The following is a 21,122-nucleotide window of genomic DNA, read 5'->3' as shown; positions in this document are numbered from 1 at the left end:
AAAGGTATTAAATTGTGTTTTTACGTGGTCTTAAATTGTGTTTTAAGTGTTTGACCAAGCGGCAACCTCCCGCTCTCCCTCGGGAAGCCAATACGGAAGTAACTGAAACTGCAATTCATCAAAATTCCGCTAGTCCTGGCTCCATAATAGAGCAAATTTTAATTGAGCCCACTGTTAGAATGGCCAACTTTACAGCAGAAAAACATGTGTTTACAGCCTGGTACAAAGAACGATTTGGGTTCATATAGCTATTATTACCCTCCATGACAACTGTGAGGGGGGTGAATTTTTTTATAACTCATCCATTTCCTTTATATTAGGTTATATTAAGTTTGCATAATTAAGGGCGTGGCCACTTGAGTGACAGCTAGGTCTCGCTGGTCGCCGTCACTTCACCTCAGCTGAATCCGGCAGATTAGCCACTGATCTCGGCATATTCATCGTATTTTTGTGTTGTTTTATGTGGCTTTACACAGTCAGCTGCCTTTTGGACTTATTTCTTACAATTATCAGATGATATGGGATGCTGTGTGCATTTAATTGTGCTCACAAACCATTCACGTGGCCTCCGTTTCCCATGTGAGTAAAGTTATATACTTATACACCATCTCTATAAATGTATTTGTTTTATTTAAGATCATTTATCATTAATATTTTTCTTTAGACCCGTAAAGCACTCCAGAATCTGTCAGATTGATTAGCTGTAGGCTCTAGATCAGTGATCTGAAGCGTTATCATACAGTGTTATGCTGGAGTTCATCAATAGTCCTGCATTTACTAACACACACTATAATTGAAGTGTTTGGAAGTCATTCGCGTTTTCCTCCTGTAGAAAAACGTCATAAGAGCAATGTTTAGTGGCTCAGTGTTTTACTACAGTGTTTTTAAAAGTCTAAACACTTTATTGATATAGTGTACAGCCAAGCACATGTGGTCAGAACACAAACGAGTCGCAGGTAATGAAGTATCAAGCGTTTCTCCCAAAGTAAAGTCTGTCTGCCAGGTCTAAGCAGAGTTCCAGCAGGCGTCTGTAGCTCCGCCCACTCTCCGCCTCTTTGCCCTTGTTTGGTATCCCGCCGTGAGTGCGATGACGCGCAAACAAAATGGCGACGGTTGGCCACGCCTACTTGTAGCTTCTTTTGCGCTCTTCAGAAACCTATGGGTGACGTCACGGATACTCCGTCCATATATTTTACAGTCTATGTGTTTGACTCCAAAAAAGCTTAGATATATTAATTTTTAGGGGTGTTAAAATTAATTGTTTCTTCGGTGCACCGCAATGCAGACGTGGACATTTCGGTATCGGTTCAGTAATAATCATAACCGGTTATTATGTACTGACGTCATTTATCTCATATGCACGGTCGTCGTAGCCTACTATGGCGAAGGAGGCGAGCGCGAGTATTTACAACACTCCAACTACTTAAAAATGCTGTAACTGTGCACAAAACAGTCTTTCAATGACACTTACAGCAGAAGCCCCCATTTCATTGCGATTAAGAGAAGGAAAGTACTCCATCTCTCTCTCTCTCTCACTGTGGCCCATTTGACCTGCTGAGCGTGACTTTTCCTCTCCTCTCGGCTATTACAGTGATACTACAGAGTTTTCTCCACCGCGTCTATCATGGATTCAGCTGTGATCGCCGCTGCAGGTTATCTGTGTTTAAACCAGGCTTTACACATCTGTGAAGAGCACCAGCCCGTAGAGCCAATGGCAGCCCTTTCAGTTGAGCGTGTGACCAATCAAAGGGGTGCAAGAAAGGGCTTTCTAGACAAGGCTCAGAAAGCGAGCAGGATATTTATATTTGTTTATTTGCTATACAAGCAGCAATACAACAATTACTGTGCTGTGAAGAAAATATAAAACTGTGAATGGAAAGCATCATCAATGCACCGAGATATCGAATTGAACCGAATCGACGGCATGATAATCCCTATATACTGATTAGAACTTGGAAGTGTCGACGAGGTCTTAAATATTCTGAGAAGGTCTTTTAAAAGCCTTTAAAAAGTATTGAAATTACCTTTAGGACTCCTGCATATACCCTGGGGTCCAAAATTGAAATTTGGCGTCTTTCTAAAATTATCCCCAACATGAGGAAAAACATTTTGAGATGAAGGTGAGCTTGTTTCGTCATGCAAAATAGATTTGAGGATCTAAAATAGATTTGATCTGCTTTAGTTTAGATGTTTAGTGAAAGCGGATCAGTTTTGACCCTCAGGACGAACAGTGTACATCATTATAGTTCCTAGTTCTCCTCATTGATGTCGTTTCGTGCTGTTTTCAGGGCTGGGATGTTTGTGAGCAAGTTTTTTGACGGTCGTGTACCTGAGATGCTCCTGAATGATGACGATAAGCGGCTCATCGCTCAGGTCTGCTGGGAGCTCAAGCAGTACATCCAGCTGCTGGACAAAGTCAGGTCTGTTTCCCACAATGCAATTCATTTATAAATAGGTTTAATTAGCTCAGGGTGTGCACGGGGGTCGTAATGTCTTACATTTTAAAAAACAAATTTAAATTGACTGAAATATTGTGTTGTAGGTCTGAAATGATTTTAAACTGGTCTTCATTTTACTCTATACATGTGCATGTCTGGCCAAAATCCACCCAATGACCAACAATCCACATCAATCATTTTTTATACATTTTTTGATTGCAGAGAGATGCAATTCACAGCATCTGTTAGACATTTATAGAGAAATAAAAGCAGTTACACAATTCCTCATGATAATAACAGAGCAATAATATATCCTACATGATCTTCCTTTAATACAAAACTATTTACAGAGGTAAGCGGGATTATTTTTACCCTCTCCTCCTTGTCACATTAGCTATGCATATTTTAATAATTAGCTTATTATTATTATGGAATATTTAAAACTGCTTAAGATGATCTCTTAAGTCTATCACACTGATACTTATACTAATTAATTATACAAGTAATAATAATTATTCACCTTCAACTCCTGTCTCTACTGTATAATTAGTCATTTTATAATCAGTAGTTTACACCATTCCCCTGTAGCAGAGGACCACCTCTGTACACCTCTCTGCTTTAGAAAAGGCTTTCCTCTCCACACCAGTCCCCTCAGTCACCAGTCAAAGAGTTTTCTCATCAGCAGGAGACACTGTAAACGTGACCTCAGCTTGTGCCAGAAAACAGAGATATGCTGATATTTCTTTTGAAAAAAGTCAAATCCCAGCACAGTCACAGTTTTAGTTTGCTTATATTAATAAGTCTTCTTTATTTGTTATTAAAATAGCAGTTTAGTTATGGCAAAAAATAAATTATTTAGCAAAAATGTGCAGCAAAATGTGCACCTTAAATGAGTTTAGCATAATTGTGTTAAAAAAGTCGTGACTGAATCGTGAGATTAGTATCGGGTATCGAATCGTGAGTCAGGTGAATCGTTACATTCCTAATAGCTCGAGTAGGAGTTATTCTCCAAAAGCCAACAGATTTACATGTTTGATTATTCATGTAATTGTCTCCATGATGAATATACTTTTAACACTGTTAGACGAGTCATTTAAACATGAAACTATGTTGAAAAGTGTTCTTGTTTTGATGCATTAATGTATGCGAATAAGAAATAACTACATTGGATTTCTTTTCAACTGGGCCATTAAAAAAGCTTTATTGTTTATCCCTGTATAAGTCTAAAATTTAATTCATAATGTTCTTAAAAGGGTGTTTAAAGTCTTAAATTTGACTTGAAGAAACCTGCAAAAGCCCTGTAACTCTTTCTCCCAGAGCTTTCTTCATATTTGTCTTCAGTTCTGATTAAACCTGTGAAAGATAACCCAGTTGGGTATCTTCATGTTAAAACCACATCAAATAACATTGCAAAAACACACAAAAAAAGCTGATCGATATGATGACAATGAGCTTTATGCACAGCGACTGTTTTTCAGCCACAATTAATCTTCTGGTGCAAGATTTATGAGACTGTTTTCATAATGTTCCTTTAACAGCATCAGTAATGTAACTTAATATAAATATAGTGCTTTAAATCCACTTAAGCATTCTTTAAGTTGTTCAACCCCCAATATAACATGTATAAATACATGCAAAAACATCTAAATGCCGTCTAAATTTTCCTCTAAAATGAGTATTTTATCAGGCTCTTGTGTGTATGTTCAGTAATATCACTTTTATGGCAAATAATAAGTCCTTTTCCTGGTTTTTAAAGTGAAATATCTCAACATAAACAAAAGAGGCTGAGATAAATGTTTGTTTTCGAGGGAAATTTCAGATGGCATTTAGAGGTTTTTGCATCTGAACTCTTCATACATATATATATATATATATATACACACATGGTTTCCGCTACATTCATTCTTCCATGGTGGGGCGCCACATCAAAATTCATCCCACCACAGCTACATTACAGCTTTTCATTCAATACATTCAGTCGTTTATTTTAATAGCGGGTTATAATCACACCAAAACATGTTAAAAGGTAAGTGAATTATAACAGCGCAAACTTTTCTGTAACTGTAGTAGTGCTGTGCGTTATTTGTTTAACTCTTTAAGGTGACGGTTGCGTGATGCGTGAGGCCAGCAAACATGGCGTAGCTTTCAGTTATGATGAACACAGTTTCCATAATTATACTTTATTTATAGAGAAAGGTCTGTGGGTCTATTGTGGGTCTATATATAACTTTAATGAATTAAACCGAGCACATTTTATTGTACAAATAACCTTTATTAGACTGATGAATGATTTCCAGCCTGTAATAATATTCCAGTATTTTTTCCTCAGCTCTGTGATATTTCAGCATTGTTTATTGGTCTGTAGATGTTAGATTTGTGTAAATGTTGGTTTAAAATCTCGTGATCAACATCTGAAGTTGTAATGGATTAATAAGTGAATCCCGGCAGCCTCAATTGTGTGACGACTGTATGATGAAGTGTTTATGTGATATGATGGTGGTGGTTAACCGTGTGTGTGTGTGTGTGTGTGTGTGTTTAGGATTCGAGACGCGCTGAAGTGCATCCTCAACATGTCTCGTCACGGTAATCAGTACATCCAGCTGAACGAGCCCTGGAAGAAGATTAAAGGAGGAGACGAGGACCGGTGAATACACACACATGCACATAAAACACAGACATGCATAAAGGCACCAAGATGCACACACATGCAGTAACGGATACATGCACAAAACACACACACACACACACACATAAATGCACAGACAAGCACACACACACATGCCGATCAGCCAGATTAGATTTTTACTTGCCCTGCCAAAATAAGTGAACAGCCATTTCTTAGCCACCTACTTTTAAATAATGTGTTAAAAGACAAACATAACTGTATACGAACACGTTTTATTCAGCATAACTTTAAATACAACTGAGAATTAAAAAAATATTAGCCCCCCTGTTTATTTTTTCCCTAATTTCTGTTTAATGGAGAGAACACATTTCAACACATTTATAAACATAATAATAATAATAATATATTTAATTTATAACGCGCTTTTCTAAAACCCAAAGCGCTTGCAAAAAAGTAAAAACAACAAAGCACAGTAAACAATAAAAAAATACAATAGAAAACACAGTCAGAATAAAAGAATAAAAATATCATTAATAATCATTTATTATTCATTATTATTATTCATATCATTTCTAGAACTGCTCGATCTTGCAGATTCGCACTCTACAACATCAGAAAGGTCCGACCCTTCCTATCTGAACATACAGCTCAACTCATTGTTCAAGCTCTTGTTCTCTCCAAACTGGACTATTGCAACTCTCTGCTAGCCGGGCTTCCAGCTAACTCTATCAAACCTCTTCAGCTGCTTCAGAACGCAGCAGCACGAGTGGTCTTTGATGAACCCAAAAGAGCATGTCACTCCGCTACTCACCCGTTTGCACTGGCTTCCAGTTGCTGCCCGCATCAAATTCAAAGCTCTGATGTTTGCTTACAAAGTGACCTCTAGCTTGGCTCCTTCATATCTGCTCTCACTTCTGCAGATATATGTGCCCTCCAGAAACTTGCGTTCTGTGAATGAACGTCGCCTCGTTGTTCCATCCCTAAGAGGGAAGAAATCACTTTCCCGAACTCTCACATTCAATCTGCCCAGTTGGTGGAATGAACTCCCTAACTACATCAGAACAGCAGAGTCACTTGCTGTCTTCAAGAAACGACTAAAAACTCAACTGTTTAGTCTCCACTTTCCTTCCTAATCTGTAACTGCCTCTCTGGCTATACCACTCGCTGTACTCTCTAATTACTAATGCTTTGCTTCTTAGACTTTACACACCTGAAACTTGCCTATAGCACTTGTTCACTGCTGCTCTTATAGATGTGTAAATTGCTTCCTTGTCCTCATTTGTAAGTCGCTTTGGATAAAAGCGTCTGCTAAATGACTAAATGTAAATTAAAAACAGTCCTAAAAAGATGAGTTTTAAGTAGCTTTTTAAAAGCGTCCAATGAACCGGCATTCCTAATGTCAGTGGGAGGAGCATGCCACAGTTTGGGGGCACGGACAGAGAACGCCCTACCTCCCATGGTGCTGAGTTTGCAGCGAGGCTGAAACAGCGTAGGACATGCAAAGATACTAAAGATCCTAAATCTGCGCATGCCATGAACATTTTGTAGTAAAAACGGGTCGCACGGCTACAATTTTATGCGATGCCGGTTTGTGTACCCTGATGGACATCTCTAGGCTATGTTTACAAGTCTAAAATGCATGGCACTGTTCATATTTCTGCCATCTGATATCCGGTGTGCGACCTCCTTTAAGCAGTTGACAAACAGCTGGAGCTAAATTAAACTTTAGTGACAAGGCAGCACTGACCCGATCGAGCAGTCCTCATTGTTAAGCCCTGACAAATGCACACTCACATGTACAAACACCATCAAAACGCGCACAAACACACACTAAAACCTTGCTTAGTTTTTTTTCTCTGCTGTTAAAATGCTCATTTTGACTCGTAGTTTTTCAACAGGAGGGTTAATGCTGTGAGAATGAGCACTTAAACTAACACACATCCACAGACACACACATAGATGCTCAGACACACACATGCACTAACACACACACAGAAAACATCATATATATTGTGCTCTATAATGTGTGTGTTCAGGTGTCGTGCGGGGACTGTGACAGGTGTGTCAGTGAATGTGGCGTGTCTGCTGGCTGCTGTGCTGGAGCCCTTCATGCCCACAGTGAGTCTCAACATCCGCTCTCAGCTCCAGGCTCCAGAGTCCAGCAGCAGAGCCATGCTGAGCGGCCCCGGGGCCTTCATCTGCACGCTGCCCGCTGGACACTGCATCGGCACGGTACAGCAAACACACACACACACACACCTCAGATACGCCTAACCCTTGTGTGCTGTTAGGTTGTTGTCATCCACTCTGAGCTGATTTTGAGTCTTAATTCGGCCACAGCTTTCTCTCCGTTTCAGTAAATGTGGGGAGTTTTGCTGATAAATCTTATTGTAACTCTAATTTTGGGAAAATGCTTTGGAATTTGACTCCCCTTTGGTTAGGTTGGCGGCTGTTTTTGCCCCATTGACTTCAGTTATAACAATGTTTTTTGATTGCAATGCCATGACTTATTATTATTATTATTATTATTATTATTATTATTATTATTGTTATTATTATTATTATGTATTCTTTATTGTTGGTGGTTTTCCCTGGTGAGAAGAGGGACAACTAGAGGTGTGACCCTACACTGGTCTCACCGTTTGGTTCGGTTACGATTATCATGCCCTTGATTCGGTTCAGTTTAATATCTCTGTCCTAGCCGTCACACACTCTACCTGCTCTTTTTCTCTCTCTCTCTCTCTCTCACACACACACACACACACACACAACGCTCCTCAGAAGAACTAGGGAGAGCGACGCGAGTCTCCTGTCTCCTAGCCGTCACACACTCGACCTGCTCTTTTTCTCACGCACGCACGCACGCACACACACACACACAAACATCACGCTCCTCCTCAGAACTAGGGAGATCGACACGAGTCTCCTGTCTCCTAGCTTACGATGGCCATAGCAACGACAAGCGGCAGTGGAACGCGAGCTCACAAAAGCCTTTAACGTTAAATCCGTAAACAAAGCGGCACGCGTCGCGTTTTCAGCGTAGCTTACATACGATAAGAGAATATAAAGAGTAACCGCATGTACTGTACCAGGTTAACAAGTAACAAAACACAATAAATACATAATTTGCAAGCTAGAGTAAACGAGGCAACAATTTTAATCGCACTTACTTACACTAGTGAATAATCCTCAACCACTGACTCTTCACAGTTTCATCTTTGGGTAGAGACTGTCAATATTATCCATCTGAGCACAGCGTGACTTCATTCGACCGGCGGCGTCTGTGTGTGTGTGTGTCTAGTGTTTTTTCTGTGTTAGTGGGCGGGGCCGCAGGTTTCAAATCTCCCTGGTTTGCGCGCGTAACTACTGGCGAGGCTTGTGTTTCGTAGCCGCGTCATCGCGAAACACCTAATGACTCGTTATCAAGACGACTCGTTTGAAGCACTATGAGTCGACTCTTTTATAGATGAATCAATAGTTTTAAACACTGTACACTTACAGATTTAAGCCTCGATATTTCACTTCACTTAGAGCTGTGTTAGACACTACATGGGAGGGCGTTTTCAAAAACCCATAATATGGGCTCTTTAAAACGTGTAAACATAGTTTTTCACAGGGTAGGTCATTTATATAGAGACACCTTAATAAAATGGGAATGGTTGGTGATATTAACGTCCTGTTTTCGACACATTAGTATATATGAGGGGGGATTGTAAATAACTCATGAAAGAATAAAGTTTCGTTTAAAACCAAGCTCATCTTTGTTTTTCTTGTGAAATTCCCAATAAGGTTATTAAGGTGTATTCATATAAATGGCCCACCCTTTACTATTTGTAATACAATTTTGTCCTTTAAAGCAAACAGTCAGATAAATGAACTGTGCCTTTCAAAACTCAAGTACATGCACAGAACAACATGAGCATTTATAGCAAATAAACAAAAAATATAAATATCCCGCTCGCTTTCTGAGCCTTGTCTAGCGAGTTATTTCTTACACCGCTATGATTGGTCAAGCAGTCAACAGAAAGGGCTGCGATTGGCTCTAACGTTCTGGTGCTGTTCACCAATGAATGACGCTGATAAACGGCAGCGGTGATCACAGCTGATCCACGATAGACGTGGAGGAGAAAACGGCGTATATGTGTATATATATATATATATATATATATATATATATATATATATATATATATATATATATCTATATATATATATATATATATATATATATATATATATATATATATATAAATGACGCATTAATTAAATGACGCACCATCATCATAACAAAGACAGAAATAAAGCTGTTATTAGAAATGAGTTAGTAAACGATTATGTTTAAGAATCTCTCAGCACTTGGGGAATATTTAAAGATGATTGATTTCACAGCAGGGTGAATGATTTACACAGTGTTCAGTCAGTGCTGTGATTACTTTAATTCTGTAATTATGTTTTCCTCTCCTAAAGGTCAGTCCCCTGTTCCAAAAGCTGGAGAACGAGCAGATCGAGGCTCTGAGGAAGAGATTCGGAGGACTGCAGGTTTGTAAAGACATGCATTATTAATCAGCGCCTTGTGCACAAGATAAAAATCAGATTTATTTTAGGACAGAACTCTTTATGGAAGCGACACAATCCTGAAAACTCATCAAAAAGTCAGTATAATGAGCCACAATAGGGTATATGTGGAAGTATGCGGAAGGACTTTTAATTTGCCAGTAACCTGGGTTAAGCGCTTCCAGTGAACTGTATGCCATTACAAAATCGGCACATTTAAGGTCAGTTTTCCTTATAAATCAGCGATCTCCACAGGCTGAGTGATATCTGATATAAAGTGGGTCTCAGATTATACAAGAAGCACTGCATTAAATTACATTTCCCCCCGCCATGTGTTTATAATACGAGCATTTATTTTACCCCAGTATATTCAATGGAGCTTCTGCGCTAGCCTGCCGATTCTGACTGGCGCGTGCGAGTAAACGGCTTTTCATCTCGTTTTACGCTTGAGCAACTAAATGTATGCTAAAGTTTATTAAACTGATTGTATTTTAGTTACATTACAACATCCATGCTGTAAAAGGAATCGTATAAAATGGAAAAAAGTCACATTAACCTTTTACTGGAAGTTTAGCAGCATGGGAACAACACTAGCTCCGCATATACCCTATTATATTTAAAACGCTGAGAAAAATGGGGAGTGGGGGCAGAATGATGTGAATTAATTATTCATTTTTAAATAATCGCTATATAAATAAGTACAAATTAATAGATATCCAATGTTTAAAATGTCTTAAATATTATGTTTATGTGTGTGTATGTATATAGACACATAAAAGAATTGCGTGTGTGTGTGTCTGTGTGTACACATAAACACACAGAAAAGAAAACTATCAAAAACTGAGATGAATGCATCATCTGGAAACTGAATAAATAATCTTTCCATTTATGTTTGTTAGGATGGACAATATTCGGCTGAAAAACAACTGTTTGCAAATCTGTAATATTAGAGTTAACAAAGTCTAAATATTGAGATAATCACTTATTAAGTTCTCCAAATTACGTTATAGTTATGCATATTACAAATCAATACTGAAGGTTTGATATTTACAGTAGAAAATGTACTAAATATCTTCATTTATCTGCTTTACTTCATATTCTAATGATGTTTGGCTTAAAAGAAAAATCAATCATTTGCATTAAATGTATTGTAAAGGTCACATCTAAAATGATATCACAGTATAATATTATCTCAAAGACAAATATATGTAATATAAACTGTATTTACTGTAATTTATAAGGTATGTGTTTGAGTAAAATCTTAATACTTGTAGGGTTTGATAATATTTCTTTCAAATCTCCAGTTAAAACATTAACTGCAAAATAATGACAATTTATTAAAACCCCTGATGTTTCCAGTTGTGATTTTGATAATCAGGGTTATTCCTAATTAAATATTGATTTCTGACTAAAAATGATTAAAAACATGTCTGAAAAACTTGCATTTTCCCCCCAAAATAAATTTACTATTTAACATTAGCAAGAAATTTCATCAAATTGATACAAAAAAAAATTAGTTTTACTCAAACACACAATTCTAACACACAAATGTAGATCTATTACATGTAAAGATTAATATATAACTCAATGCTCAGTATAAATGAGCTCACAGATCTGTCTTTTACAGTACTAGTTCCTCCAGGACGCTCTACAGTGATATATCTGTGCAGATACATTAGATTAGTCAGTACCAAAGACCAAACTGATCAACTAAACTAAGACAAACACTGAAGATCACAGAACAAACATTACTACACACCAAAATCATAAATAATCTTTTATTAAACAAAACAATCGAGAGAAACCTAAAAAAGAGGAGATTGAGCTGAAATGATGCGCTTTACAGCTGTTTCTGCAATAACTCTTTGAGTTTAAATGTATTTTCTTTCTGTTGTTGAAGATGTTCAGTGTGTAAACTCTTCTGTTAATGGTTAGAATAATTTAATAAAACATTTAAATGCACCGTAAATCATCTATATTCACTGAGAAATGGATAAAACTATTGATATTCAACAGGGGTGTGCTCATTTCTGCTGATCATAGTGTTTAGAACACATATATTCAGCTGTAAATTGGCGTCTCTAGAGTTGTGTGTGTGTGCGCGTGTGTGTGCGCGTGTGTGTGCGCGTGTGCGTGTGCGTGTGTGTGCGTGTGCGTGTGCGTGTGCGTGTGCGTGTGCGTGTGCGTGTGTGTGTGTGTGTGTGTGTGTGTGTGTGTGCAGCTGGGTTTCTCCACACACAACTGCTGTAAATAAGCGTCTAATCACTCCTCTAATGCTCTGGGATCAGTTTTAATAGTTGTTTCTTCATGCTTGATTCTCCTGCTTTACTTTGAGTTGAATCATTTGAGATGATCTATATCAGAGATGTGTGTGTGTTATCAGCCTGGAACTGTTGTGTGTGTGTGTGTGTGTGTATGTGTGTGTGTGTGTGTGTGTGTGATGATTCTTTTATTTTAAATGTTTGTGCGCGAGACAAAAAGTTAAAAAAAAGTTGCGAACGTGTCTGTAAGATTGAGTGTGTGTTAGAAAGAAAGAGTGTGTGTCTGTGAGAGAGGGTGTGTGAGATTATGTCTGAATAGGTGAGCATGTGTTTTTAAGAGAGAGAGAGAGTGTGAGTGAGGGTGTGTGTGAGCGTGTTTGTAAATGTGAATGTCTGAGCGTGTGTGTGTGTTTTGAGAGTGTCTGAGAGAATGAGTGTGTGTGTGTGTGTGTGTGTGTGCGTGTGTGTGTGTGTGTGAGGGTGTTTGTAAATGTGAGTGTCTGAGCGTGTGTGTGTGTGTTTTGAGAGTGTCTGAGAGAATGAGTGTGTGTATGAGTGAGAAAATGTATGTGAGAGGAGGTGTGTGTGTGTGTATGTGACAGTGTTTGTAAAGGTGAGTGGATGAGCGTGTGTGTGTGTGTGAGAAAGAAAGTGGTTTGAGAGTGTGTATGAGTGATTTTGAGGCAGTGTGTGTGTGAATGAGTGCATGTATGAGAATGTGTGAGTATTTGTGTTAGAGAGTGTGTATGAGTTCGTTTGTGTGTTGGAAAAGAAAGAGTGTGTGTCTGTGAGAGAGCGTGTGAGATTGTGTCTGAGTGGGTGTGTGTGTGTGTGTGCGTGTGTGTGTGTGTATGTGATAGTGTTTTGTAAATGTGAGTGGCTGACCGTGTGTGAAAGTGTTTGAGAGTGTGTGTGTGAGTCATTTTGAGGCTGTGTGTGTGTGACTGTGTGAGAAAGTATATGTCAGAGAGTGTGTATGAGTACGTTTTGTGTGTGTGTCAGAGAAAGTGTAATTGTTTGTGTGTCAGAAAGAGAGCGCATGCGTGTAAGACAGTGTTTTTGTGTGTCAGTGTGTATGAGTGCGTTTGTGTGTGAGAAATGGTGTTTATTTGTGTGGAGAGTGTGTGTGTGTGTGTGTTTGAGTAAGTGTGTGAGTGAATGAGCATGTGAGAGAGAAAATATGTGTGTGTCACAGAGTGTGTGTGAGTGCAATTGTGTGGCAGAGAAAGTGTGAGTGTGTGTGTCAGTAAGAGACCGTACATGTGCGAGTGTGTTTTGGTGTGTCACAGAGTGTGTATGAGTGCGTTTGTGAGAGTGTTTGTGTCAGAGAAAATGTGTGTGAGTTAGTGTTTGCTTGTGTGTGCATGCGTGTGCGTGTGCGTGTGCGTGTGTGTGTGTGTGTGTGTGTGTGTGGTGGTGATGATGTTTTTTCTTTCTCTCTGACTTGTCGCTCTTTCTCAGCCAGAAGAGGAGAGCGCAGAACTGAAGGTAGACGTGTGTGTGTGTGTGTGTGTGTGTGTGTGTACGCACTATAGCGGACTGTGAAATGGATTCAGTGATGATGTCTATATTGAAAGAGCAGCAGCTCTGGATCAAAGCGTCTGCTGTCAGTCTTTCACACACTCAGAATAGTGTGTGTGTGTGTGTGTGTGTGCGTGCTGTCGGGCGCACACAGCAGAAAACACACATCTTAAAGACAACAAGCTCATTTCACATTCCCTTTCATCTGGATTTAACAGCCCTGATTTCACACTCCATTCACTCATACTGTGTGCACTGCTGATTTCATGTGTGTGTGTGTGTGTGTGTGTGTTATCTTAACAACTACATTACTAATCTCCTTTTTGTGTGTTTTTATTAATAATGAAATCATTGTATTATTAATTTTATTAATGTGAATATAAAAGAGGAGCATGACTGAAATATTTGCTGAATAGATTGTTCATTTCATTCAAATAAAAGCAGCATGTTTGGTGTTTCCTGCTGATTAATTATTCCATTATATCATATAGAATTATTAAGCTGTCTGTTTTCAAAAGAATGCATGAGGAGGAGTTTCTGGCTTTATTTTATTTCTTAAATGCACATAATAAACTATCAGATCAGCTGTTTTAAACACACAGATGAGTATATTCTGTTTCTAGACTGTGAGAGTTCCATTTCAATATGACATTATTCGTGTTTATTCATGCTAAATATAAAAAGCAGATCATTAATAATTAATAAATAATAATTATTATTAAAATTAATAATTATTAAATTAAGCCTGTCTTTTGTGTCAGTAAGCCAACATAAAATCGTGCTACACTCTAAGTTTGGTAATTAATCAATTTATATCGTGAAGTTATTAATTAAACGATCTGTTTTCAGAGATGTGTGTGTGTTTTTGTGGTCTCATTTGCATTTACCCCTCAAAATATCTAGATTTTTCCGGTTCTAGACTCCCAAGTTCATTCATTCATTCATTTTCCTTCGGCTTTGTCTCTTATTTATCAGTGGTCGCCACAGCGGAATGAACCGCCAACTATTCCAGCATATGTTTTACACAGCGGATGCCCTTCCAGCTGCAACCCAGTACTGGGAAACACCCATACACAGTCATTCTCACACACATTACGGTCATTTTAGTTCATCAGTTCCCCTATAGCGCATGTGTTTGGACTGTGGGGGAAACTGGGGCACCCAGAGGAAACCCACACCAACACGGAGAGAACATGCAAACTCCACACAGAAACACCAACTGACCCAGTCGGGACTCGAACCAGCGACCTTCTTTCTGTGAAGCGTCAGTGCTAACCACTGAGCCAGCAAGTTCAACTTATTCTATATTTTATATTTTTATTCTCGATGAATTTTTCATTGCTGCATAAAAAAGACAAATGCATGAAAAGATTAATTATTCATTTGTTAAACACGCTTTCTGTTTCGGAATAAAATGTTAAATATAAAAATAAAAATGTGCATTTATTTATATTTTATTGATGATTATTTTGAATGAGATATTTTAATACAGAGTTAGCCATTATTTGATCTGTTTTCTAATGAATGCATGCTTTTTGGTAGATAAATAATTGCAAAAGAAAGCAGAAATGTATTTTTTTTGTCCTTTATTATTTTTTTATACTAAAACTGCACACATGTGCTATCAGATCTGCTGTTTTAAACACTGAAGTGTGCAGATTTCTGTTTCTAGACTGAGAGTTCCCTTTAATTATTACATTCGTCAATTCTTTTATCCAAAATACCAAATGCATCCATCAGTAATTATTATTAAATAGTCAAGTCTGATTTCTGTGTCGGTATAATAAAAACCTGCTACTCTCTAATTTGACTAAGCTATCGCTGTTCAAACATGCATCGTAATAAACTATCTAACTTAATCTAACTAATAAATATGGCATTTTATTCATGCATATAAATGATTGATCTGTTTTCTAATGAATGCATGTTTTTGTAGATTATTTTATTCGCCTTATTTCTTATCTGAAATATTGATATTTGGATTTTTCTGTTCCTAGACTGCCAGTTTAATTATTGAACTTGTCATTTTTATTTAAAAAACATGCATCAATCAATGCATATTAAGTTGTCCAACACACTTTCTCTATTTTGTGTTGTTCAAACAAATTCATTAATAAATGATTCAATTGTCAAGCACACGTGTGGGATATTGTGTTCATAATTGAACATTTGGATCCATCACGTTTTATTAATATGAAAGAATTATTGTAGCTGTTTTGAAATAAATGCATGTATTATTTTGGCATTATTTGCATTGGTTTTTTTTTTACTTGCACACAATATATCAATTGAAGACCTGAGAGATGTATTTTTCTGTTCCTAGACTCCGAGTAACAGCAGCGTTACAGTCGAGAGCAAACCCAACGCTGGAGCTGCACAACACACACCTGCCAGTGGAAATGCAGATCCAGAGAGAGCCAAACAACTCACAGCTTTAGTGGCAGAACAAGTATGAACACACACACACACACACACACACACAAGTCAAATTAATAAGTAAAAAGATGAAAACAATGCATTAATATTTACATTTCAACCTAATACATCACAAGTATCTGCATACGGTGCTTCTGGGATTAGCAGCTGCGTTTATAGTGTTTCTGATGTACTAGATGTGTATTATAGTTTTACTGATGTGTTGTGGTATTTTTATTAAACGTTACACTTATTATTTTAAGTTCTAAAATTTGTATTGAAGATCTTTAATTTCCATCTTTTGACCCATAAACACATCGGGTTTAACTTGAATGACTTGAATGTAGACTGTAAACCTATAATAAATATTGGGATTTTCCTTTTTTAGCAATTAGCAAGATTAAAAAAAGGAACACACACCAACATGAGGCATATTTTAATCTAATCGAAAACATTTGTCATTAAAGTTTAATAAATGTAGAGTTACAACGGAAATGATAATAAACAAATAATGTCTGGAAATAGCTCGTTTTTTTGCTCATATTTTATTTTATTTTCCTGCCGCATGCAAATACTTCTATTGTTTTTTTATATGATATCAATTAACAAGATAAAAAAGTCAAAGTAAATGCAACAAACATCCACCAACATAAGGAATATTTTCCTGTATTAAACATCAACGATAAATGTTTTCACAAAATTAAAGTATAGCTTATGTTGGTGGGTGTTTATTGTGTTTACATTTCCTTTTTTGATCTTGCTAACTGATTAAAACATCAATATTTGTATTTGCGTATTGCAGGAAAATATTGAATTCCATTTTTAAATAAAATGAGAGCAAAAAACTTGATATTTCTGGACATTCTTTTATTATAAGTAGTATAATCATCATTGTTTTCATTGTAACTACTGTCATTTACCATCAACTGCAAATATTTTGACAAAATTAAAGTATAGCTTATATTGCTGGGTGTTTATTGCATTTACATTTACTTTTTTATCTTGCTAATTGATAAAATAATATCAATATTAGCATTCACATACGTCAGGATAAAATATTTCACTTAATTTGGAAGTAAAATGAGTGAGAAAAAAAAGTGATATTTCTGGACTTTCATTTAATTTATTATTCGTATCATCATTTCCATTGCAACTCTACTGTTATTGAATGATATCAGCGATAAATGCTTCCACAAATGTAGAGTTGCAATGAAAATGATGATACGAATAATAAACTGAAAGTCCAGAAATATCACTTTTATTACTCCTATTTCTTAAAAACTGAGTGAAATATTTTATCCCGCCGTTTGCAAATACAAATATTGATCATATTATTTATTTTGATCAATTAGCAAGATAAAAAAGTAAATGTAAATGCAATAAACACCCAGCAACATAAGCTATACTTTAATTTTGTTGATGTTAAATAACAGTTACAATAAAAATGATGATGTTCCCACTCCTACGAATACTAATAATAAATAAAATAAAGAATGTCCAGAAATATCAAGTTTTTTGCTCTCATGTCAATTAAAAATTGAATTTAATATTTTCCTGCAATACGCAAATACAAATATTGGGGTTTTAATCCGTTAGCAAGATAAAAGGAAGAGTAAACGCAATAAACACCCACCAACATAAGCTTTACTTTAATTTTGTCAAACATTTATCGTATATTTTAAATAACAGTAGAGTTAAAATGATGATGATGATGATGATAACAATAATAAATAAAATCCAGAAATATCACTTTTTTTCACTCGTTTTATTAAAATAATTAAGTTAAATAATTTTTCCCGCCGTATGCGAATACAGATATTGATTTTATTATTATTTTTTTATCATTTAGCAATTAGATAAAGTAAAAGTAAATCCAATAAACCCCTACCAATATAAGGTATACTTTAATCTAATAGCAACATTTATCACTGATGTTTAACAAAGGGAGTTACAATAAAAATGATGATGGCAACAGTGATAATGATAATAAATAAAAACAATAATGTCCAGAAATATATATATATATATAGATAGATTTTTCCACCGTTGTTAGCGAACGCTTATATTTAGTTGTTATTTTATTTTATTATTGTTTTCATTTTTTTCCACCGTACGCGAATGCTAATATCTGATTAAATGTTTAGCGGTTTTGTGGTTATTAATCAAAGCTGAAAAATCTATATTTTTTATTTTTTACTCATTTCTTCGCCATTTAGACGTTAATAATAATATTTGGTTATATTTTTTTCCCGTAGTACGCGAATGCAAATATTTGGTTAAGTGTTTAGCGGTTATTAATCAGTGTGTTTTGTGTTTCAGGGTGAAAAAGTTCGAGCTCTGAAAGCACAAAAAGCTGAAAAATCTGCTATCGGAGTAGAAGTGGCCAAATTATTAGATCTGAAAACCCAACTTTGTCTTGCGGAGGGCAAGACCCCGGAGCCGCCCGCGCAGAAAACCAAGAAGAAATGAGGTGAACGTGAGGATGGAAATAAATCTTTGGAAATATTTTCTGGGAAAAATGCACTATTTATCCACTCCTATAAATATTAAACCAATGCAACCAGTCCTTTTTAAATCAGCCGTTTTTAGCCAGCAATCAAATCAATGTTTACCCAGTTTCATATTTCTGCTTTGTTACTCTGACACAAATTAATTTTACTCAATAAACACAGAGACAAGAAATAAACGTCACCAACACTCCTTTTGGTTCTTTTTTTTTTTTGGAAAAATTTTTAATAACAAAATGTGTATTAAGTAAGGCTAGATAAAAATGTTCTGCTACGCTAGTACATAATTCAGCATGCAATATCAATGAGTTTACAAGTGTTGATGATTCTGATTTCATATGCATGTGATACACGTATAGAAAAATAGGCATGGAGGCAGAGAGTATGATATAAACCGCTAGTTCTAAAAAAAGTGTCAAGAGGAATAAGTGAGAGCAGAATCGCCGTCGTCTCACACACACTCGCACGCACACACACACACACACACACACGCAGTTAGAGGCCTCGGGTTGATGGTGAGCTGCAGAGAGAAACGCGTGGCTCACACAATCATACGCAGTAACAGTCCTGAGCTATTATTAATCTATTACACTCGTCTGAAGCCCTTTCGTCATCACGAACACCTACAATCATCATTACAGATACAATCAGCCTTCTACAAGCCTTTTATTGCAGCTCTGCCGTTTCGACACATTCCCTTTACAATCAGCTTTCAATTACACAGAAAGCTGATTAACCTTTGGGTCCATTTAATAAAAGTCGGTGCTTAAAACGGAAAAACTAATGCGCAAACCGGTCAGAACACCCTGAATTCAACTTAGAAAATGAATATTTCTAGTTGCATGATGATTTTATTTTTGCATTGGGAGTCGCTATCTATAGTAGTTATAATAATATTACTATAATGCAGATCCTCCGTCTTTAATTCGTAACATTTCTGTAATTTGACAATATAGTTACTATAATGCAGATCTCCGTCTTTAATTCATAAAATTTCTGTAATTTGACGCTATAGCTACTATAATGCAGATCCTCCGTCTTTAATTCATAAAATTTCTGTAATTTGACGCTATAGCTACTATAATGCAGATCTCCGTCTTTAATTCGTAACATTTCTGTAATTTGACGCTATAGCTACTATAATGCAGATCCTCCGTCTTTAATTCGTAACATTTCTGTAATTTGACGCTATAGTTACTATAATGCAGATCCTCCGTCTTTAATTCGTAACATTTCTGTAATTTGACAATATAGTTACTATAATGCAGATCTCCGTCTTTAATTCATAAAATTTCTGTAATTTGACGCTATAGCTACTATAATGCAGATCCTCCGTCTTTAATTCGTAACATTTCTGTAATTTGACGCTATAGTTACTATAATGCAGATCCTCCGTCTTTAATTCGTAACATTTCTGTAATTTGACAATATAGTTACTATAATGCAGATCTCCGTCTTTAATTCGTAGCATTTCTGTAATTTGACACTATAGTTACTATAATGCAGATCTCCGTCTTTAATTCGTAGCATTTCTGTAATTTGACACTATAGTTACTATAATGCAGATCTCCGTCTTTAATTCGTAACATTTCTGTAATTTGACGCTATAGTTACTATAATGCAGATCTCCGTCTTTAATTCGTAACATTTTTGTAATTCGATACTAAATATTGAATCTCTGCTGGTTTAAATATTGAAATCGATACATAAAATTGTGTCCAAACAAATTTTTATAAAGTTACGCTTTATTGACTTTATGCTACTTTTTTTATTGCGTTTGATGTTTATATTGCAGTTCAATCGTTAAATTGTTACGTGTTTATAGTTTGGTACTAAATGTATAATCTTTTTTTTTCATAACCTCGTTTTGGTGAATCAACAGTCATTTCTCCTTTTGAACTAGCTGAGAAAATTTTTAAACCCTATGTAATATTAGGCTTCGATTTATAATGACCATATTACTATTTATGAGTAATTTATATTTTTTTCCTATTAAAGACAATTTTATTTGTCTAATTTATACTGTTTGGTAATAAATGTCGATTTTGAAGCGTTTAATTTATCATCATTTGTAAGCTGTTTCGGATAAAGCGTCCACTAAATTTATAAATGTAAACATGTTTTAAAGAAAAACAATTAACAGTCTTTTAACGTACTAAAAACAAAGAAGAAAATATTTGTAATATTACGCTTAGTTTAATCGCTGTAATGCAACTTATTCGATAACGTTTTTGAATTGGAATATAATTCGCTAAATAGAAACATTTAAGCGGCAGTATTTTGCATCTAACTTACGCCGATTTAAACGTTCAAATATTTATATTACGTTAATTTAAATTAGACGATTGTGAATTTTTTCATTTCGCAGTGTCTGATTTTATGTCGCTTTAATTCTTTATTTAATATGCTTTTGTAACATTTAAACAGTATCTGATTTCAACTATTTATTTATTTTATTTAAACAAGTTATTTTTAATTAAATGTTTTTTTAAATCCTTTGTATTCTGTTACAAATCAAGTTTGCGTTTTATTTGCGTTTGAAGTTTATTGCATTTTGCCATTTTAACATTTGAAAAGTGGTGTTGGTTAAGCTACACCGATTTTTATTTTATTTAGATTTTATTTATTTTTTGTAAATGTAGTTATTTTGTATTTAGAATTCAATGTTTAAAATTAAGTTTGCATTTTTTTGCCTTTGTTTTTATTGCCGTTTAAATCAGTTTTTGCATTGCCATATTGATTTAGAAAAATTAAAGTTATTAGTTAAAAATAAAATAATTTCTTTTTAATTTAAATCTTT

General features: G+C 35.8%; 1 protein-coding gene across 2 annotated transcripts in view; it reads left to right on the top strand.

Moving 5' to 3' along the window:
• Window positions 1-18,515, top strand: part of mars1 (methionyl-tRNA synthetase 1) — a 44,023-nt gene extending 25,508 nt beyond the window's left edge. Inside the window, exons 16-22 of one of the 2 annotated variants that reach the window (XM_056460671.1) lie at window positions 2,289-2,420; window positions 4,978-5,082; window positions 7,101-7,296; window positions 9,532-9,603; window positions 13,341-13,367; window positions 15,724-15,849; window positions 18,135-18,515. In XM_056460671.1, the coding sequence (XP_056316646.1) occupies window positions 2,289-2,420; window positions 4,978-5,082; window positions 7,101-7,296; window positions 9,532-9,603; window positions 13,341-13,367; window positions 15,724-15,849; window positions 18,135-18,284 (808 nt within the window). In that variant the 3' untranslated portion in view covers window positions 18,285-18,515. The remainder of the gene's footprint in view (window positions 1-2,288; window positions 2,421-4,977; window positions 5,083-7,100; window positions 7,297-9,531; window positions 9,604-13,340; window positions 13,368-15,723; window positions 15,850-18,134) is intronic. The other variant, XM_056460672.1, reaches the window with a different exon arrangement.
• The last annotated feature ends 2,607 nt before the right edge of the window (window positions 18,516-21,122 follow it).

Source organism: Danio aesculapii, chromosome 6, assembly GCF_903798145.1.
Source record: "Danio aesculapii chromosome 6, fDanAes4.1, whole genome shotgun sequence".
NCBI lineage: Eukaryota > Metazoa > Chordata > Actinopteri > Cypriniformes > Danionidae > Danio > Danio aesculapii.
Note: the sequence above shows the minus strand (reverse complement) of the source record. Positions and strands in the feature narration are given on the sequence as shown.